General features: G+C 27.6%; 1 protein-coding gene across 2 annotated transcripts in view; it reads left to right on the forward strand.

Moving 5' to 3' along the window:
- The window catches only part of LOC101239849 (uncharacterized), a 36,268-nt gene extending 12,819 nt beyond the window's left edge, over nt 1-23,449 (forward strand). For both annotated transcript variants that reach the window (XM_065813714.1, XM_065813713.1), the window contains exons 2-6: nt 19,556-19,838; nt 21,257-21,430; nt 22,293-22,445; nt 22,546-22,665; nt 23,125-23,449. In XM_065813714.1, the coding sequence (XP_065669786.1) occupies nt 19,802-19,838; nt 21,257-21,430; nt 22,293-22,445; nt 22,546-22,665; nt 23,125-23,225 (585 nt within the window). In that variant the 5' untranslated portion in view covers nt 19,556-19,801 and the 3' untranslated portion in view covers nt 23,226-23,449. The remainder of the gene's footprint in view (nt 1-19,555; nt 19,839-21,256; nt 21,431-22,292; nt 22,446-22,545; nt 22,666-23,124) is intronic.
- Nucleotides 23,450-24,186: the final 737 nt, after the last annotated feature.

A 24,186-nucleotide genomic window follows, 5' to 3' on the forward strand; every position in this document is an offset into this window, starting at 1 on the left:
CATTTTAGACCAGATAGCTTCCACTGGGTTTAACAGTGAGCTGTATGGTCCTAATCGTAACAACTGAGCCGGTGAATTTTCAAACACCCTTTCCAAATAAGGGTGGAATGAAGCATTGTCTGTTACGACAACCAAGCCCTCTAAACGATTCCTGGATGTAACCCACTGGTTAAACAAAGCCAACATCCGCTCGTTACAAGAATCTGCATTAAATAATCCTCTGCGAATTTCCATCATGACGACATTTGTTGTTGATATAGCTGCAATCAAATATATGTTTGCACCTTTTGAAACAGGTATTTTCATTATTGTTCTTTTCCTCTGTTTGGCACGTCCTTGCATTTTTCTACAAAAAAGATTAAAATTTGTTTCATCCAAACTATCTGATGACCATTTGTGATGTGTTCGTTAATGTTCATAACATATTCAGCTCTTTTTTGTTTGTTTTCATTACTATTCATTGTAGTAGGCTCCTAGTGCACTTTTTTAAATGAAAACAGTCTGCCTTCAAAGTAATTGGCAATTGTGGTTGTGCTGACGCAATATTAAATTATCTTAATATCCTTGTTTTAATGGCTACCAATATCAACTGACAGTCACTTTCAATCCATGTTAGTGTTTCTTCGATTTGATCATCGGTTAATTTTTTTGGTTTAAAACCACCTTTTCCAATAAAATTTAAATTTCCGCTGCGGACCCAATTGTATGCTGTCTTGTATTTGACACATAAAGTTTGCGCCAGAGTCACCCAATCGTCGATTCGCTCAACACATTCAATTACTCTTCCTCTATTATTCGATGAAGGTAAAACATAATGTTTTCTTTCAATTTGTTCAGTTGTATGTATTTCATGTCTACAAATTGAACAAGGTGGTTCTGGTTGTTCCAGAAGTGGTTGTAAACAAATTTGATGAAATAAATGCTTGCGCGGATTCAATTTAATAACAGACTTTCAAAAGTCTGTTATTAAATTGAATCCGCAAAACACTATGAATATAGTGTTTTGACAAATAACACAACGATCTTTCAATTCCATTAGTGTATTACTGTATTGCTGGTGCATACAAATGCTAAATTTGATATTATTAACTTATTAAAATGCATGTCCAAGAAGATCTTTTATAATGACGTTTAAGCTTACATTAAATTTGCAATTACAAATATGTATTCTCATTTACATATTACGATTTCCTAATTACAACTTTTGTTTTTCAAATTACATATTGCGATTTCTTATTTACATGTTGGGTTTCTCAATAACATTTTAAAATTTCTTAATTACATGTTGTGTCTCCTAATTACATATTGCGACTTCTAAATTACATGTTGTATTTCTCAATTACGTCTTACTTAAGTGCTTAAAAATTAAACTCAGTAAATGCATTAAAACTAAATGCATTGTGCTAAATAAAATAAACTTTATAAAAAATCATTTTTATAAAAAAAATTAATTATATGTGTTCAGAAAAAAAAAATTATCTAAAAAAATTAAATATTAGGCTCCTTACATTTGTGGGGCCTGTGGCGATTGTAATGATAATCCGCTGCTGCTCAGGCTTACTGTTACAAAGAACTTCAACACCTACTTGTATATACTCTAATTATTTAAAATAATAAAAATCTAAAATAAGAGACACAATGGCTTTATCGCGGATATAACAAGTTACGCCTAATTAGTCGTAAAAACACATTTTGTAACGTTACCATTAAAAAAATTATTCTTACCCTAATTATGTTGAATTTAATTACTTTTCCTATACTGTCGGCTAATGATTAATAAAGTAAATTTCAAATCATGAAACTTTACTAAATCAAACCATATTTCAACAGTAGCACGAACTAATTTAAATTAAAAAATGAAACATAACAGTATAATAATAACTAAAAAGCAGCTAAAGGAATAACAAAAGAAGTAAACAAAAATATTAAAAAGATACAAACTAGAATCTTTTGAAACCTATTAGCAAAAAATCTTAAAAATTATTATTGACTAAGATTATCAATTAGTAGTTGGTTTAATAATCTTAGTTAACAATGTTAGTTAACTATATAAAAAAGTTAATTAACCTAAGTTAGTTAACAATGTTATGATATATCATGACATTGTAAAACTTTAAATATTATTTTCCACTTAAAACATTTTTGTTCTCTCTAATAATAGAGAGTTTTCAATAACTCTCTATTAATAGAAAGAACAAAAATGTTTTAAGTGGAAAATAATATTAAAGTTTTATACAACAAGTAACGTTAATTAATATTTTAAGCAACAGCTATAGTTAATTAAAAAAAGATAAAATTATGTTTTTATGATACCTGTGAAACGATACGCCTAGTTTCAATTTTTGCCGATTTGTGCATCCATATGCACAGCACGAAATAACCATTTCTGTGCAATTAAAGAAAAATATGATTTTTTTTTAATACCCAAAGCTTTTTTCCAAATTCTTGTTTAGATAATAACAAGGATATATTGAATTTTTCATGTTACCCTCTCTGCTTTCAGTTTTTTTTGTCGTATCGCAAGATGGTGAACGATGGCTTCATTTTTTAATTAAGTCATGCATCTAGTTTTATTAAAACGTCATTGCCCAACATAGTACGATATTTGCGAAAAACTGATTTGGATAATTGAAATAATACGCCGAAAAAAAACATGGGCTTAATATTGGCCCAATATAGTACAATATTTGTGAAAAAACTGATTTGCAGAATTGAAATAATACGCCGAAAAAAAAAATTGGCTAAATGTTGGCGCAACGGAATAAATTTGCCAATTTTAAAACTTACGTTGGACCAATGCAAGCTTGCTGTCTGTGATAGCTTTGAGGAAGTTTTAATATATACAGTGACGCATGATTTGGGTCCCGTAATGTAGGCAGTGACATAGGTTTGGTTCCCGTAGAGAAACTCTTTTTTTTTGAATTTTTTTGTCTTATTTTAAAGTGCATATGTTTTTTATTTATTATAACAATTTTTATTGTCTACTAGTTAATACTTTATTGTTAATTAATTATTATTACTTTTTAAAATTTCATTTAATAGATCAAAGTGATGGATTAATAGTAGATATTCAAATAGTTATTTTTGTCTTTGCTGCATTATTATTGTTAAACAACATTAATAAGCATAAACTTAAAAATATTATTTAACAATATAATTGTTGACTTATTTTGCCTTTACTTATTTTGTCTTTATTTTGGTATAAAGAATAATTATTGCATTGTCAATAAATAGCGTGTAAGTTGAGAATATTTTGAAAAAACTATATCACTTATTTTATAAAAATAGAAACTTTATTTTCCTTCTTTATTTGGTATTCTAAGATTTCTTTGTCTTTCTTTAATTGGAGATATAACCAATGTCAATATAGTATCCTATTGGACTTTAAATTTCATTTGATTAAACTTGTCTAAAAATCGAAATTGAATGCAGTTTCAATACTTGCCATTATATGGCATAAAAGTTTTAATTTTTGTTACTCTCTTGTTTTCTGCCATTTTCAGGTCTTTTTTAAAGTTTTTTTGTGATTTGAGGATGTGTGCCTACCATTTTTTTGCCTAATTTATCCTTCTCAAAACAAAACAAAAAATTGTGTGATTTCTGGTTTTACTGTAGCAACAGCAATGCATTTCATACTTTTACCTAGCAGAGGTATTCTTTAATATTTAAACTGGATCCAATATTTTTATTTTTTTCTTTAAGTTCGATACTGAAAGTAGACTATGATATGTACAACATGATAAAAAAACCTCAAAACTGACAATACCGTTATATTTAAATACATACTATAATGTTTAATATATATATATATATATATATATATATATATATATATATATATATATATATATATATATATATATATATATATATATATATATATATATATATATATATATATGTATATAGGGGAAAGGCGCCTATGATGGCATACTTAACTTTGAAGCTTCATTATTCAGTATCCTGAAGACCAATAATAAAAGTTTTGATATGGATACATTCCTTGTTACATCTAGAACAATAATTACCCTGGGAGTTTTTATCAGTTTTATTTTTTTTATAAGTTATTCTGATTGTAAAATAAGCACAAGTATGCCATCATAGGCAACCACTGCTCCTATGATGGCATAGGGGAGGATGAGGCTAGTTAGGATCGAGGGTAACTTAATAATTTCATTTAACCTTAGAGTCTTCCCTCAGAAAAGCCGGAAATTACTCGAAACCATCCTAATTTACCATTTCATGCTACACACCAGCATTGTAAAATTTGGCGCATGCGCATAGGATATATTGCGTTTTACGTATTTTTTGGACCAAAAAAAAATTTTGAAGCATCGCTTTCTTTTAACTTTACTTAAAAATAAGTTTTTCTTATAAAAAAAAAGGTTTTCCCAACTCGTCAATATTTCAACACCCCCAACTCGTCAGTATGCCATCATGGGTAAAAGTCATCATTTTCATTAAAACAAGCTGTGTCTGCTTTGTTCAAAAGATAAAATTAAAGTAACTATTCCACTAAATGCACAAAACTTGAATATAAAATGCATGAAAATTTCATTTCTGTACAGTTAATAGTAAAATCACAATCTTAAATATATGAAGGAAATAAAACTACAACAGCACATCCCAAAATCGATTTTTGTTGATTATAAAAACAATACTTGTGCACAGGGGACGTTTTTTCACTAAAACTAATGTAAAGTCAGTATAGTCATGTAGGTCTAATCATTTTTTTACCAAAACCAATTTTAATGGAAATATGACCGGTATGCCATCATAGGCGCTATGCCATCATAGGCGCCTTTCCCCTATATATATATATATATATATATATATATATATATATATATATATATATATATATATATATATATATATATATATATATATATATATATATATATATATATATATATATATATATATATATATATATATATAAAATTAATTTAATTCATATATATATATATATATATATATAAATTAAATTAATTGAATATAAATATATATATATATATATATATATATATGTATATATATATATATGTATATATATATATATATATATATATATATATATATATATATATATATATATATATATATATATATATATATATATATATATATATATATATATATATACATATAACATAATAACATACTTTAATCTTTATATGGGCAATTCCATTTTAAATTTAGGTTACACGCGCAACAACTTTATCAAATATTTGCATATAAACTGTAAATTAAATTTTTAGCTGATTTTTATGAAAGTTGTCAGTCTAAAGAATAAATCATGTTAAAAAGTTTTGAGCCTGGCCAAAAGAGGGTAAATTTATTACCGAAAATGCCACTTAACTTTCGTTACGCAGAAAACAAGGTAAAAAAAAGTGTTGCAACTTTTAGGTCGAATATTTGCGAACCATTAATGCGGATCGTGTTAGAAATTTTTACAAGATGTTGAGAATTCAATACTAATTACAATAATAATAAAAAAAAGTTATCAGAGGTGACCGGCTAAGAAAGACATACTTGTTTTTTTGATACTAGGTTTTTAACTTATGTTACATTACTTACGTCACCTTGCGATTATTTTCGTGGAATTTTTATATCTATTATTTCGTGATAGATTTTTTAGAGTTATGTAACAAAAGAACGGCATTCATTCAAAAAACAAAAGAACGGCATTCATTCAAAAAACTCATTCATTCAAAGAAATTAACATTAAGTAATTTTCAATAACTGGTGTCTCTCTACTGACAGATTTTTTTGTTATTAATCAAGTTTTTAATTGTTAACACTTATTTTCCGAAGCGCAAGAGCAACTTAAAAAATTACATTTGGTATGACAACTTTATTAATTTTTATTGAGTTATTCAAATAAGAAAATGTTGCAGTTATTCGAAAATTTTACTTACGCTTATAATTTTTATGTGCCGGCTTAATTTTTTAAAATGCTGCTAACTATTTGCTGCTTAATAACGGGAGGGGGTGGGGAGATAAACCCTGGGAAACGGGAATAAACCCTGCTAAATAAACGGGAGGGGGTCTTAATAAACGGGAGGGTCGGAAATTTTTCTAAAATCTAACAAACTTTAATAATAACGTTTAATAAAACGGTAGGGTCAAAGTTTTAAAAAGCTTAAAATATTTTTATTGGTCGGTTGTTCATATTTTCATCTATTATTGAAAGAAATTTTTTCTCAAAGTAAAAAAATAAGAAGATATTTTATATTGCTTCAAATTTATTAAACGGCGGGGCGGGAGGAGGGGTCCTAATAAGCTCCGAGGATTCGGAAATAAATTAAAAAATTAACAAACGTCCCCTCTTGTTTATTTGGCTGGCGAGAGTACATTCAAATCTTTTAAAAATATTTTGACGCTAAAACTGCTCGAACAATTTCGAAAACACCAAAGTGGATAGAATTAAAATATTTAATTTCATTAGGTTTCAAGAACGTGAAAAAAGGTTTGTTTGCTGTTGGCTGTTTTGTGTTATTTTTATTTGGGGGGGGGGGTGTGTGTGCTGAAATATGCGACATACTTATAATGAGAGAGGGGTGCATGTATATCTCATCGTTTGTGACAGGAGGCAGGGGTTAAAATTGACAAATATTGGGTGACTTTATGGACGCCCCCTTAATTCCATTTACAAACCATTTGTTTTAGGAAAACAAAAATATAAAGTGAATAAGAATATAATTTAAAATAAAAATGGTTACATCCTTTTATTTGTTTCAAATACTAAATACGTCGCGGTGAAGTTTTTTCCGCTATGATCTGGCTCTTACCGACATAAAAGTAGTGGGATTTAGAGATATCTTTCACTTTTTTGGCTTGCTGGATAATTTGAGATAGTTTGAGTGCACAATTGCGCGCTGACTTTTCTTCTTCTGACAAATATAGAACTTTGAATAGCATTCACAAAATCATTAGCTGATTAGATTTCAATTTTTCCAGACTTTACTCTGTTGGTTGCCAAACGCTTTACAGTAGCCCCAACGCCATCGACAACTCCTTTGCCGTGCATTGCTGCAAAAAAATGCCAAAATATTATTCTGTTAAATTTCTTTTCAAAGTGCATTATTGCGCTCATCACGACTTTATTTTTAAACTGCGATGTAGCATTATCGCTAAAAATGTGAATTTCTTGGGTATTAAATGAAATAAACTCCAATAACTTATCCAAATTTGCAATTAAGTAGGTCTTTGTGTGGTCCAGAGAGTCAGATGCAATGGTGAAAGTTTTAAGATTTTTTTGCCAGATAGCTGCAGTTAAAAGAGAAATTTGATTTTGGCCATAGTGTGCTGCTTGAGGCTCATTCTGACTAAAACACTTAAAATTTTCTGCATAGTCAACCTGAATAGTAGGAACATTCAATGATAGATTCATGGATTTAGTAATGCTTAGTTTAAAACATTTAGATTGGTTACCCTTGATATTGGCATGAGTTGTGAATTTTTCTCTCATACTCATAATGTGAGCAATCGATTCTTTACCACTTTCAAACTTTTTAACTTTTTCGATTACAACGTAACGCTTTTCATTTGGTTTCTGCCATTGGTACTAATTTGTTTCAAAGTTAAGGGGTTCAATGGTGGCCAGGAATTGCTGGAAAAACTTTAGATCTTTGCATTTGTTGTAGAAACAATCATTGATGAGTCCTTACAAACAAAATTTTAAGACATATTTTTCCCAATTTTAATGTTAGAAAACAGTAAACGATCAACTTTCACCAAGGAATCCAGAGCAAATCGCATATTTTCGTGGTAAGTACAAACGCATACATTATGAGGCAAATTTGCGATAGATTGAACGTTTACTGGTCGCAGGTTCTCAAAACCTGCTTATTCCAATCTTGATATCTAAGTGATCATGTTTAAAAAGGTGGTACGCTTCTTTCATGTTTAAAAGAAGGTGACGAACTTGGATCTTAATCTTCTTTCCATTTTCAATTACTGATACAAAGTCCCTAACATTTGGAAACAGTCGACTAATGTCATCTTTGCAGTAGAACCTTTTTACTTTTATTTTTACTTCAGTTAAAGCTGGGTTATTCACGCTATTTAATGGAAGAGTAGTTTCTTTGTTGAATGATCCATTCAGCAATGTGGCTAGGACTTCGTAACGTTGTGCGGGATCTTTGGGCAATGATTTTTGGACTTTCTTGAGCAATTTCCCTTTTGTTTGAACACTCATAATGGTAGAAAAATTAACTGTTTTTGCAGAATTTTTCTTTTTGATTCGATACTTTCGGACTCTTTCGTTTATTTTTTCTATTTCATTTTTTTTCCGGATCTTGTTTTATTCGTTGACGATAAGCTTTTTGGTGATCACCATTCATATATTTTTTCCGTTCAGAATCACGCTGGCGATAAGCAGCTTGATAAGTTTTAACTCTCTGTTTAGAACTTTTAGCCATTTTAAAATGCAAAGCAAATATTGCTAAGTTTTGCTTGAATAACTTTTAATTAATCAAAACTTATTGACGTGTAAAGAATAAAAAAAAAACCTTTAGGGAATTGCAATGTACGAATACTTTTCGTCTTTATAAACAACCATAATTTTAAAATTTTTTTGTTTTTTTCAAACCCCTTGGGCGTTGCTATGAAAAACGTTTTTTTTATGTTAAAAAACTTTACGAAAAAAGCGCTAAAGCTTTTGTAAATAAATGTAGTTTTAACTTACGTTACACAAATTCAAAATTAAAATGTGCCTTAACTAAGCATCGTTATTCAAAAATCTTAATGTATAAATATAAGATTTAATATTCTTTCACATATGATATTACAAAATTTAAGTTTTCAAATTAAATTTTAGAAAAAACAAAACTTGATCACGTTTTCGTTAACTTACGTTACATGAAAATTGCAAAAGTTATTTTATTATTTTTTTGAAAAATATTTATTTTTAAAGAAAAAAATCTGACCAACAAGAAATTGAACACCTTAGCTCCATTATCACTTTAAAATATTTCGGAGTATACAAAAAAAATCATGGGTAAAATAACATTTTACAGTGGTACTTTTTTAATATTCATCAATGAGAAAAACCGTAACTTTCGGAACCATAAAAATGACTTAAATACATTTATTTTAGAACTAAAGGTATATTTTAAATAAACTTTCATGTGTCTGCATCAATATTCATTTGTTAAAAACTGACAAAAAAGAGTTTAAAATTTGACTACTTTTTCAGTTTCCGTCGTGGAATTGCCCATATATATATATATATGTATATATATATATATATATATATATATATATATATATATATATATATATATATATATATATATATATATATATATATATATATATATATATATGAATTTAATTATTTTAATTTATATATATATATATATATATATATATATATATATATATATATATATATATATATATATATATTGATTAAAGTATGTTATTATATAACATAATAACATACTTTAATCAATACTATATCAATATATGGCTTCAATAAAAACAAAATACTAAAAATGTAAATTTATATTTGCTTTAGTCAATATTGCAATTATCATGCTGTGTTCCATTGGCACTATAAAGCAAAGATTAGATTGGCGCAATATCGCAAATTTTGGGTTATATTGACCAAGTTAATTAATTACTTCTTTTTCTAATAAGAAGTAATTAATTAAATTGTAATTAAAAAACTTGTTTTTCTTTACATTTCGCTTTACATTTTATTAAAAGATTTAAACTTTACAATAAAACTTTTAAAATTTACATTAATTCTAATAGTTTCTAATTTAAAAGTTGCGTTACCAGGGCCGTGTATAGGGGGTGTTCCCCCTCCCCAAATTTTTACATATGCATTTGAGTTGGCACATTTGTACATTTAGGATTCTAGTTGGCAAGTTCTAAAGTATAGTTGGCAAGTGTCAAATATCGAGGAACTTTTTTTTTTTTTTTTTGTGTCTCTAGTTGACAAAAAACACATACGACACCCCCATGACAGCACAGTCATGTGCATTACTTCTAAAAGTCTCTAATTTAAAAGTTGCATCACTTATAATTGTTTTAATTTAAAAGTTGCATTGTTTCTAATAAGTTCTTTTTTAAAGGTTGCATCACTTTTTTATAATTTTTAACATAAAAGTTGCCTTACTTTTAATATTTCTAATCTAAACACTGCATCACTTCTAATAGTTTCTAATTTATTTTTAATAGCAAATCTAATAACATGAAAAGGTTTTTTAAAAAAAGCTTATTTAACATTTTTTGCACAAAAGCATGAGAAAGTGAACTTTTTTTATCAAATGTATTTAATAGTAAGTCACGTATTTAACTTTTCAGCTGAGTCAAAAAATAAATGTACAAATAAATAAATGTACTGTTTACTGATATTGTTAGAATGGTAACAAAAATTAGAAAATGAGCACAGCAATCTACATAATTTGAATTTGGTGATTGTGATTTTATCTGACTTTAAAGGCTACTGTCGATTTTAGACGTTATAGAATTGTCTATGTGTGTTGTTTTTAAATGAAACTTTTGGAGAAATATATTGTCTGGAATAGCATAGGGGAGATCGGGGCAAGTTAACAGGAGATTTTTGCGTTTATCTTTAGAGCTTTTCATTAAAAAGGGTCAAAAATCACATGAAATCTCGTAATTGACTTTTTTATTTTTCACTCTGGTATTTTAAAGATTTGCGCATGCGCATAAGAGATATTGGGGTTTAGGTATTTTTTGAAACAAAAACTTAACTATTGGAACATCGCTTCCATTTTATTTTATTAAGAAAATAGTAGATCGTTCAAAAAAAAAAAAAAGTAAATATTCCAGTCACAATTGATTTAATTTTTCAATTCAATTGTGTTTTCTATTTCAACAGTTGCCGTTTTCAGGATCTATGGAATGCTTGTAAAAACACTTTTAGAGTAAATTGGCAAACTTTTTTAGGCCAAGTTGGCTTATGGTAATTATTTTACTATGAAAAAAAGTGTTTTTTGTAAAACACTATTTTCATAGTAAAATAAATATATTTTATTGTATATCCTATATTATTAGGGTGACACAAATTTAGTCAAAATTTACTTTTCTTTAGAAACTTAACATGTTTAGTTTTCCAACTCATTAAGCCTACACAAAGAGTCCCCCGTATAAAGAGCCCTTCTCAAAAATTATTTTACATCTAATATGTTGGGAACATGGCTACAAGTAAAAACTGAATTTTAATAAAAAAATGAGTTTTTATAAAAATGGATCATTTACCACATCAAGGAAATATAGTTTTAAACTGTTTGTTCGAATTATATTTTTTCATTAAGACATTTAAAAAAAGTCACTTGATCCTAGTTATTTTCTAACATCTCTGTTTTTGGTTGACATTTTTGAAAGCCACTGCTTTCTGTGATTTCAGACAACCAGCAATATATTCTACCGTTGATTTTAATTGTGAGATGTCTCAAAAAAGTTTTGGAAAAGACCTATTTTCTCACTACACAATCATTAGTGGTACTTAATCCAAATATAATGCTTCAAAAATCTTTTTGTAATTCAAGATTGTGAAAGTCTTTCTCAGTCTGATATTAATATCTGTCAGCACTCTTGGTTCCAGCACTACTTGTATTGGTTCGAATAAAATATACCCAGCTCTTCTCTTTGACTAAGTCTTCAAGTTTATTAGACTTTGGGATACGTCCTACCTAGTATCCTACCCCTAGCTTCTCAACTTCAGGAGCTTCTTAACTTAAATCTTTTTTGTTTGATATATGAAATGTAAGTTTGTTATTGAAAATGTAAGCTACTAACCTTTGACAGCAATTTCTATAGTCAAGATCAGGAACAACCAACGCCAATAGTAACGTACTTTGGGGAAAGATACCAAGTATAGTTATTAAGAAACTTGTATAAAGCACTACAAAAATTATAATCCAAGTCCTTTTGGATGATTTTAACAACTTTGAATACCTCAAGATTATTTGCTAGTGCATTAACAGCTTTGCTGGATTTCTAAATTAAAAAAGCGAAGTAAATACCAACAATTTATTTAGCGTTCGAGACTACAGCCTTTCGATCCTCACTTTGAAGGTCAATAATTGGAGACGTAATGATCAGGTAGATGCTGTCACACATGAACCTGCCATTATGGTTAGCACCTAGCTGGCACAAACTAATTTAAAATTAAAATTGATTGCCGTAAATCTTTAAAACCCTGGGGAAAATAACTATCAGAAAACATCTTATAAAATGACCAATAATAAACAATTGCCTGCTAGGTAAAGAGCGCAGTGAAGATTCAAAGAGGTAGACAGACCTTCTTGGGTTGTAATTGATTAGTGTTACAGCTACTGTTTTAGTTTTTTCTTTTCCCATTTTTCCAAAATGACTAAAAATTTGAACAAAAAATTGATTAAAATGTTTAGAAAATTTAAAATAAAAATGACCAACTTTGCTTTTATGTGTATTGAGTATTTATATAATAAGAACTAAATAGTAGAAAGTAGTAGTGGTGGTAGTAGAAGTAGTAGTAGAGGTGGTAGCAGAGGTGGTAGTCGAAGTGGGGATCCTTGATGTTGAGAGGTAGGGATCCTTGATGTTGATGTAAAAGATGGGAGGGGGAGTTAAAAATTATGAGAAAAATAATATGAATGAAAATAAACAAAATCGTTTTCATTGCACGTAAGCAGTTGCTGACTATTTCCTGTGTTGTATACGCTTGAAAAGGACCTGTTTATGAAATGCTGTCTACTAAAATCTGTTAAATAAACTTATTTAACAGATTTTACTTTTTCATCAAATATTTTATGCGTGTTAATAAAATAAACTCACTTTTTCCTTTTAAAAATGGAATAAGCGAATATATTTGCTTATTCACTATTAATAGTGAAGCAAAAAGTGAAGTATCTAGCACACTTACAATTTTGTATAAAAACTCATAATAATTAAATCCATAGAACACCTTAAATTAATTATAAAAATAATGAACTAATTTTTTTATTTATAAAACAAAAAAGAAGTTTTCAACTAATGTTCCTTTAATTTAACTTAAAGATATAAATGTGGCTTTTGGAGTTTATTTTGCTATTTCTCTGTAATACCTAATTTCATTTTTTTTTAATTTCTAATATCTATATTTATAGGTTAATGGTTTTGTAGTTTAAACATTTATGGAAAATATTTAAGAAAGATAAAGATTGCTTGCGCAAGAAATATTACAACTAATATAGTTAAAATGGCAATGTATAAATGAATAGCATAATGTTTTTAGTTTGTGACACAGTTGACTCTCGATATCTCGATTACTCGGTATCTCAAACTTTTGTGTATCTCTTTTTTACCGGTCCCCTGAGAGTTCAAGATATCGAGAGTCGAGTGGATGTAGTTCTTAATGGGAGTTCTTGGTTAAATATAGAAAAATAATGCAACAGCAAATAATGTTTTGAATAATATAAACAAACATCTAAAATACATCTCGGAGTTATTAAGACCTGAAATATCTGACTCAGAATCAGAGTAGAGTTTCTTTCTTAAAGAGCCATAAGATGGTCTTTATAAAAGAGATTCTATTAAGCAGACGCAGGAAGAACTAGTTGGTTTCTTTTTATCATTGTAACAAGTTATTTTAATACATATAGACTTAAGAATGAAATAAATTTGAGGACACTATTTTAACTTTAAAAGACATTCTTCTACTCAAGTGCAGTGCAGTTTGCAGCGTTAACAGTCCTTTTGTTGGAACTTATATTACTTTCTTTTGTCTGCCTCGTGAACCTTTTTCTGTTTTTCTCTTTTAAGAAAAGTCTCTTTTAAAAGCACATTTGAGTCTCCATAAATTGATGCATATTAATACCCTTGTTGTTGCTTTTTTGATTAGCTTCTTTGGATTTAGTCCAGTTAACGAAAGTAAACCAGGTACTTCTGATATTTTAAGCTTTTTTCATATGATTCCTAATATGAGAAATATTTGTTTAAGCCATACCTTTTTTTTTTATTGCCACTATATGCCACAATTTAGTGTTTTTATAAGAATTTTAAGTAGGTTTTATAAGTCTCGAGTAGTGCCTAATTGAAAATGCAAACTTTGGGTAATTGTAACTTTTGGATACTAATTGTGCTTGAGGTAATTGGTTAAATAGACGAAATATAAAAATTGTAGAATTACAAGAATAAATATTCCTTTAATTCCACAATTTTTATTTAGAACGAAAATTACGAAACAAAATTAACATCAAAAATAAAAAAATTTGAGACACCTGGGACTGAGCTCTTGTCTAGACAAAACGGAAAGATTTTACTGAAGTCTGTTTACTGAACGATTCTACTGAAATTTACCATTTACTTGAACAATTTTACTGAAGTCTTTTACTGAACATGATTTCAGTGAAATCTCCTAAAAATAACATTTTTTATTTTTAACTTTGGTAAGTTTTTGGCTTTTTGATTAGTTTGGCGCGTAAATGTTAGTTATTAAGTAGTTGGTAATATTAATTTTTAAATCGACAAAATTATTGTATGAAAATATAAACAATTTTATTATTTTAAAACTATTATTAATTGTAGTTGTAAAAAGTTTCCATTAGTGCAGTCAATTGGTGACAAATTTATATGTTTTTGTGCAATTTTGGGTAAAAGCTTGGTCTCCGCGTTGATAACATTGAAATACTCATTTTAAGACAAAGACCCATTTTCAAAATGATTACACCTTCTCCATTGTAACTGGATAATATCCATAGCAAAAAAAAAAAGAAATAAGATAAACTTTCATTTATGCAATCAAAAGCTCATTAAAAATATATCAAAAAATATTAAAACATAATATGTTAAAATAAACTGGCAACGAGTGGCATGGCTTTAAAAACATAAAAAAATGGGGGTAAAGGCGTTATATTTTTTACCAATTTGTATCTTTAAATTTTACTTACATTTTTTTTTTAGTCTTATTTAGGTGCCCCAAGAAGTCCTTACGGTCTTATCACAGAACACTGTGGATGAGCATTTAATAGGAAGTTCACGCCTCCTCCCTAACCGATGTTGCAAAACTTGCCACGGATCCATTGTTTCTGAGGCAAGTGTGCTACCACCGCGCCACGGCTGCTTATTTTACATACATTTTTTTATGACACAGACAGTTTGACAATAATAAAGTTTCAAAAAAAGTTTTCAGAATAATACTAAAATATTAAATTTTAATATTTAATAAATGAATAAAAACACAATGTTATATATCAAAAGTTAACTCCTTAAATTTTACCTAAACTTCTAAGCCCGTTATATTTATGAATTTAACACTCACAATCACCGCCACAATTGTAAAGTGCAGTATATGAAATTAATGTTTTTACATATTTACAAAAACTTGTACACCCGTTCTCTATTTTGCAGCCACATCGTATAAGCTCACTGTACATTTTTAAAGTTTCCGGAATCTTCTTCCAAAATATTTTGCAAATATTGTCTTCCATAATTCAACCCCACAAATATGGGTTCTTATGCAATGATTGTGCCGAGAAATACAAAGCCTAGTAATCAGATCTAGAGATATGCAGTTACAAAGCATCTTGTGTAGGGGTATGGCGTCGGGTAAACGTCCTTTTTTTGAAAATAGAGTTTCGCCTGTACCAAACCTTATCCATAATCCTTCTAACTGTATCTTATTAATAATACCTAAACCTAAACTTAGAAAAATATATTTATGTGATTTTTAATAGAACTTATTTTTATTTTCATGATCTGAAATATTTTCTGGCTTGAAGATAATCTAAAGTATAAAGTATAATAGTTTATTAGTTTCTACAGTTCTGATTATGGATTTTTTGAGTCCATTTATATTTTACAAAAATATTTATAGCAGCATCATACTTATAAATAAATAAACAAGTGTCTGCTTTTTATGTAGCAGTCGTGGCGCAGTGGTAGCGCACTTGCCTCAGAAACGTAAGATCCGTGGTTCAAACCCCTCCTCTGGGCAAGTTTTGCGACATCGGTTGGGAAGGAGGCATGAACTTCCTATGAAATGCTCTTCCGCGGTGCTCTGTGATAAGAACATAATGACTTTTTAGGGCACCTAAAAAAAAATAATAATAAAATGTTTGCAAGCAGCAAAATTGGCTTTGTTGATATTTTGGTATGATACCACCGAATCCGTTTGTGTCAAAACAATCAATCTATCGTTTTAAAGACAAGATACTTAGATTTGGAACTTAAATAATTTGTTTTTTGTTCCAGCAGCTCCAACAATGATCAAAAATTCAACTATGGGTTTATCTTTGAGAGGGCAGTATAGTTTGACAAATATTTCTTTTTAGAAAACTCTTAAGCAGAAATTTTAAGATCTGACTCAAATTTCTCTGATATTTGATTCTGAAATAATAATAATCCTGTTCCGTAAAAATAGTCTTTAGCTTTTGTAGAACTTGGATTCTAAAACAGCAGTTTTGAAGACATTAAGATTCATGCGCGGTATCTCGCTGCAGCTTCAGACAATATTAAAGATTCGTCTACATATTTCTTTTCATACCAATTCTTCAAAAAATTTCCAACATTTCAAATGTTAAGTAGGAAATCCTCTTACCACTATACTCCCTTAGATTTTCTACATGTGCCAACAATCTGTGCTTTAATTTTGTTGAATGGGTTCTTCTTTAATTTTGTTGAATGGGTTCTAAAAGTGTTCACTGACTCTTTTTTGGTATAGTTCAGCAAGGTCAACATTTTTACGTAATTAAACGTTTATATTTATCTATTGTTTCTTTTATCATATACTGCTTCAACTTAGCAGACAAGAAGAGTGATATGTAGCATCTTGGAGTATCAGGTCACTAGCGCTAAGCTTACGTAGCTAAGTACTATCTTTAAGTGGCGCACTTTCTTACCTTTTTTCCAGTTCAAATGTTAAAACCCGATGAAGTGCACCGTCAGAGTTTTTACGGAAAAAATGTTTTGAAATAATTTCATAAGTTGTTATTAATGCAACCCTTTTATTTGGTAGCTGATTCATTAAACAAAAGTTATGTTCAAAATCATCATCTTTATTTTTGAACTCTAGTTCTCTGGTTTTGTAGCAGATATCTCTCTGCTTTTTCTAAACGATTCATATTGTCAAATTTGTTATTACACAACTTATGAAACTTTGCATCCTCCTGAACAAAATATCCATTAGAATATTTCTATCTACATTAGCAAAGAATATTGTAAGTGGTGCCCAGTCTTTCAAATTTTTCAAATGTAGCTCTAGAATCTAAGCTTTTCTTATAACATTCCCTGGACAAATTAAACTCTTGGTGGTTTTTCTCTGACAATACATGCATAAGTAGTTTCAGTCAATTGACAAAAATCTAAATAAACCTGCACTTAAACGTCTTTAAGCCATTTTACATGCTTGATTTTTCTATTTAAAATTATATGATATATAAAATTTTATATAAAACCCTTTTAAATTACATACAAAATAAACAATAGAAAATATAATTAGCTTTTATTTCTTTTATATCTTTCGAATTTGTTTAAACGAATATATATATTAAACCGTATTCTAAATTTTGAATGTGAAGAAGATAATCGTGTAGCAAATAAAAGCAATAAAAACTACACACACCATCCGCAACCAGCCCCATGGGATTAATAGAACAATATATCAAAATTTTATTACAACTATATTAAAAAAACAATTGTATTAAAAAAGAAAATATTCTTAGCGTGTAAATAAGAAGTTATTCAATTTTGTATGAATGTCAGGCAGAAAGTTCTATGGGCTTGATCGTCTTATAAAAGTGTTTTATTAAGAAAAAGATAAATAAACTAATTTTATATTTAATAAATAACTCTAGTAAAACTTTGTACATTGTCATTTAAAAAACTTTTTTAAACTTTTTTGATGTCTTTAAAAAATAGTTGTAATTTATTTTTACACGCAATTTTTTGTACCATTTTACCCGATGGATTTATAACGTTTTAAAAAACGTTATAAAGTTTTTTCCATTTAGCGTTTTCTATTTTTTGCTTCATTTTTATTAAGTGTATAAATTAATATATTTGGAAAAATAAAACTTTGTTGCTACGGACAGGTTCTAGTTTACATGGAGACAATGCGTGGTCATTTTGAAGGTGGGTCTGAATCTTAAAGCGAATGTTTCAACCTTATCAATGTGTACATCAAGTTTCATGTTTTTACCCTACATAGCACAAAGATTGCACCAATTAAAGATTGCACCAATTAAAGATTGCACCAATTAAAGATTGCACCAATTAAAGATTGCACCAATTAAAGATTGCACCAATTGACTACTCTACACTTGCTGTAAACTTTGGCGTAGTTCATGAAAAAAAAATTTTAATGGGTCAATGTTTTTTTCTATTTCTTCTAGGCGTAATGTCTCATATTTATATTGTTCCATGTTAACATAATTTCCTTTCCTAGCGCAACAAATCAACATCTATCCTTCAAAGTCCTCGAAATCACAATCATAACTCCAAATCTCACGAATCAAATCAAAATTTTTTTTTTCCTCTCGGAAACTTATTATAAAACTATTTTCTATTTTCGTTTCTTTAAAATTGTAAAACTTTGTTTGTATTTCTAAAAGTGTTTAAAACTTTGAATTAAAACTTTTTATTAAAATTCTGTATGTTTTCTTTAAACTATTTTATATTGTTTTAAATCACAAATGAAGTTAAAGTTATTGGCATATTGATATCAATATAAATCGATATATGTCGATGATAACAAGATGCTTGTAACGTTTTTCTACATCTACTTTGACATTAAACACAAATACAGTTTTACATTTAAAAAGATACATTTAAAAAATAATTTTAGTTTAAAACTTTAAAAAAATTAAAAACCAAATTTAATTGAAAAATAAATTTAATGATTAAAATAAACGGTGGTTAACGTAAAACATGTTTTCTTATAGTTCGCGAAATATAAGAGGCTTTTTAAGCGTTATTAAATATGCCAAAATACATTTCATATATGTTTAAATTTTATTTTCATCTTATAAATTATTTTTACTTTCAATTATCATAATTATATCGGTTTTGCTTTATTCTTGCTCTACAAGTTGCAAGAAAAAAACAAAACCGATATAATTTCACAACGAATTACTTTTAGAACCGACTTATTATATTGATATGTTAAACTGATTACATCCTTAGCTCTCAAATTACATGTCGCCACTGTGATGTGTGCGCTGTCACAAACTGGTCCAAATTATATGATTGATTGTGAGAATATCACCTTTTCTTATCTTTTTTAACAATAATTAAAGCCAATTATATTTATAAAAAGATCTTAAGCTTTTAAAATGTCACTTTTGAATGAAATAAATACATTAAATTTTTAAACTTTTATTAAAAAGCTACAAACGGAAGGATTACCAACCTCATAAAACATTTACCAGTAATGCTACCATCACTTCGTGTGAAATAAGCAAATTTGTTTAATTTTTTTCCCCTACTTTAGATTCCCTCTTAATTAAAAAGCAATTGTGTTTTCCTTTAGAGTTATTTATGTTTGCTTAAGCTTTTTTGTTATTTGAATTGATTACTTTAAATTATCTTTGTTATTTGTATCAATTACTTTTAGATTGCTTGTGACGCTAACTTAAAATTAACCTCACCTTGTTTTAACACTTAAAAAACATTTGCAATCTGCAAATAACAACACAGTTTTTTTTTGAAACTTGACACCCTCGATTACAGTTATTCCGGTAAAACTCTGCGAATATCACTTTCTCATTCATTAAAAAGTTTGCAGCAGATTAAAGAATCAGAGAATACGCATTTTAGAAGGCTACTAGGCTAAAAAGTATAATTTTTCAAAGAACTAAAAATGAAGACATTTTGGTCAATTTTTATTGCAGTAGCTGGTAAGTAGGTTGTTATTTTTAAAGTGAACTTATTTGTAATTACAATATTATAGGTTCATTTACTATTCGTTTGGCGAGCTAAATTTTAACTTATTGTGCAAATCAAATAATAAATATATTCTGTTAGTTTTAATAGAAAAATTCTAAGTAATTAACATATAATTTACAAGTAGCAAATATTTATACTAATAATACTTTGTTTTAACATATAAAACATATTGGGCCAATACATTCTTTAAGGTTTAATGTAGATAATAACAATAAAAATGTTTAAATTTCCCAAGCGTTTTCATTATCATTTCATCATTTTGATTATCTTACTTGAACATAACCATCGCCAAAACCACGGTTGAATGTTTCGTCCACAACGTTTGAACGTTTGACGTCCACAACATAATAGAAAAAAAAAGAATCTTTTTGAAACTGTTATTGTATTACTGTAAGTTTTGAAAACTAACCTTTTTTCTTAATTTACCAAAGCTTTAATCGAAAACTATTATTTTTATGTAAATATAACAATTTATGTCTTTAATTTATATTCTGCGTTTGTTTGTTTCTTTAATTTAGTTCTTCCCTAAAAAAAATTTTTTTTTTTTTTAAATAATCATTTGCAATAATTTTCGTGACAGTTCAGAAAATTTAAAGATATAAATTTTGATAAATAACTATTAAAAACTTTAATGATCTGAAGAAAATCATTAAAAAAAACATGACGCTAAGTGTCACATGTTTAAAAATAAAAAATATATATACAAAAAAAATATTTAAAATTATATATACATATATAATTATTGGTTGATAAAAGTTTAAATACAAAGATTCTCTTTTCACTAGAGTTTGAACTGTAGTAATAAAAGTTTAAATACAAAGATTCTCTTTTCACTAAAGTTTAAACTCTAGTAATAAAAGAAGCTTTTAAACTTTTATCAACCAATGATTATAAATTTATATATAAATTTATATATAAATCTATATATAAATTTATATATAAATTTATATTCTTATACAAGTTTTTAATTGATTTAGCTTTAATTTTGAAATTAAATAAACCATATTTTCAAAGTCTTTTGAAACCGTTTAAAAGAAAGATTTTATATGTAAACTACCCGTAAATGTTAAACTCTATTCCCCTTTTAATCTGCTGGTAATTTGAAACAAGATTAAAGTTTATTGTTCTCAGTATCAGTTGCCCTATAACTCAAAGCGTTGTACAATAAGTGTACTTACTGCGGAGCCGCTAAGTATAAATCAATTTTACTTAATATAGTAAGTAAACACTCATATCAATGTAACCACAAATAACTGAAATTTGAGTTTTAAAAAAAAAGTTAAAATTTACTTAGTAATATTAAAATTTTTGTTGTTTTTTTTTCTTTCAAGTTTCTCACGTTTTATGATTTTTTTGTTTGTTGTTTCAGCTTTATGTGATTTGGTGAAAAACGATAAAGTATCCACTAACTGTAATTTGAAGTTCTACGGATGTAATTTTGATTATAAAACAAACCAATGCTTTTGCCATGTACAGCAAGAGTTATGCTCGAATCCTTTCCAATTTAAGACAAAAATAAGCTGTCTAAAGCAACACCGCTCAAGTATTTTTGTTTGTATATTTTGTTCAATTTTTTTATTTATAAAACACTCATTTTAAAAAATAACATTAATTTAAAATTATTAACGCAGCCAGAGGCGATTTTACGGGGAGTTGTGTGGAGGAGGGGGGGGGTGTTCCATCCTCCCAATGAAGGTGATTTTCAAGTTTTAGTCGGATTTTTTACGAATTTAGGCTACCTCTCAATTTAATTCGTAGAATCGCCTTTGATTGCAGCTAAAAAAGAATTTAAATTGTTTGTTTTTTTCGCGACACTACATTTTACATTTACTATTAGTTTTAAAATTATAAACAAATCATGTGCATGGCTCACGATTTTAGAAAGATAGTTCTCAGCTATTGTTGCTTTAAAATCAAAGAGTCTGCAGAAATATTTTTTATAGCTTGTACAAAGTTAATAAAGATCTATTATCAACCCTAGCGGAGACTTGCATCTGTAAAATGTAAGTGGATGTTCTGTGCACGCTGAGACTCGTACTTTATATCTTAAGGTTATAAAGCATAAAGTTAGGAGATAACTTGTTTAGAAATTTGTGAGTCTCACTTACTAAATGTTTTAGAGTCTAGTTAAGTATACAAAGTACTTTTTACGTGAGAAATTGTTAAAAAAAATTTATAATGGACTGCTCATTTGCAAGATATGCTTTTAAAAGATTAAAAAATTAAAAGATTAAACTTTTATTTTTTTTAAGTGATAAGATTTTAGGAAAAATACATTGTCTAAGATTTTTTTAAAAGGATTAAGAGTAAACAATAACAGCAGTTAACTTTACTTTTTTTCTTTACTATTTTCTCTTTTTTTCATTTAAAGTTGAAAGCTTTAATTTTTCTTTTTCTTTTTTAAGTTGTTAGCTCTACATCTTCATACTGTAAGCAGCAACATCACGGATGTTATTACGAAACCATAGATGACCAATGCTACTGCAAGACACATTGCTCAGAAGAAAAAGAAAAGTTTACATTTAGCACTGCAAAAGAATGCATGGAAGCAATTAACTGTATGGCTTTTTTTTTAAATCATTGAAATAGTCTTGCTGCCTTAATCTTTCTTGAAAAGTTTGATTTAATAAGTGAACTTTTAACTCTTTTTAAATTTAGTCAACCCATGCAAACACTCGTCTCTCTGTGAAAATGGAGGTAAATGCGAGGTATTAAAGCGTGGAAAATTTCGATGTGATTGTACTGGCACGAAATCGTATGGAGAAAAGTGTCAAAAAAGTAAGTTAAGTATTATAGAATTATATAGAAGTATCATAGCCTAAAATATATTTGTGAAGTATCATAGCCTATAGTATAAAACATTAAATATTATAAAGAATATATCTTTTTTGTGTGTGTGTGTGTTTTTAAGAAATGTTAAATAATAACTAACCACTATTATATATCATTAATAAAAAATAATAAAATAAATTTAATAAAAGTTTGTTTAAAATACTACAATAAAAAAGAATATTTTTTATTTATTTATAACTTTCGTTTTTATATTGACAAATAAAATTATTAATAAATAAACAACATTTTTTTAAAATTGAAAACTAACTTAATTGTAAAAAACATGAAGTAAAAAAAACGCTGTTCTTATTTATTTTTTTATTTTGAAGTAAATAATAAAAATAGTTTTGAGAAGCATAAGCTTCTATTACCCATTCAGTGATTAGGAACTTTTTATTGTTTTAGAATGCCCTGACGCTTCGCATTTAACATTGACATCGATGCAAAAACTTTATGAAGAAAATAAAGATTGGTGGCAAAATACCCAATTTTCATGTTTGTTTTAACTTTTCACACAACTTTTTACACTCGCTTTAATAAGAGCTTTTTATCTTCAGTTTTACTCGCGTTTTATGCGAGTATATTTCGCGTCTTGTGCGAGTATATTTCTTCAACAATAGTTCCTTTTAATATGATGTAAATATAGCAGACAATTTTTATATTATATTTATTATGCTTGTTATTAAAGCATGTAATACACAAATTTATTTACAACTTTCAAAAACTAAAAGATTGAGTTTTTGTTCTGAAAGAATCCAAGAAATATCTTCACATATATATATATATATATATATATATATATATATATATATATATATATATATATATATATATATATATATATATATATATATATATGTATATATATATATATATATATATATATATATATATATGTATAAATATATATATATATATATATATATATATATATATATATATATATATATATATATATATATATATATATATAATAAAAACATATTGTAAATTTTGTTACATTTAAAAATGGCAACACTTATATAACTATTAATGTATTTTGTGTGTTCTCATGTGTTAAAATGTACATACTTTGTTTTTCATTCCTCAAGAGAGTAAAATAATTATTAAAACGCCGTGTTTTAATTGTGAAGCACCGTGAACAAATAGCAAAGCACCGAGTTTCAATTACTATTTTGCTATAATTTCACAGTGAAAAATGAGTGAAGTGTGTACATTTCTACACATTATGAACCAAGGGATGTTTCATGCATCAAAAGTTAGTAAATAAAACATAATCTAAATATTTAAACTATAATCTAAAAGTTTTAACCTGCAATAACTTAGTTTAAATATTTAAAATATAATTTAAAAAAAAATTTCAATGTCAAAAGGATGACTCGCAAATAAACTCTTGCAGACCAACTTGTTTCAAAAAAAGCCTTTTACAACAGTCACTTACAAATATCTCTGAAACCAACCACTTAC

The sequence above is a fragment of the Hydra vulgaris genome, chromosome 12, assembly GCF_038396675.1.
Source record: "Hydra vulgaris chromosome 12, alternate assembly HydraT2T_AEP".
Taxonomy (NCBI): Eukaryota; Metazoa; Cnidaria; class Hydrozoa; order Anthoathecata; family Hydridae; genus Hydra; species Hydra vulgaris.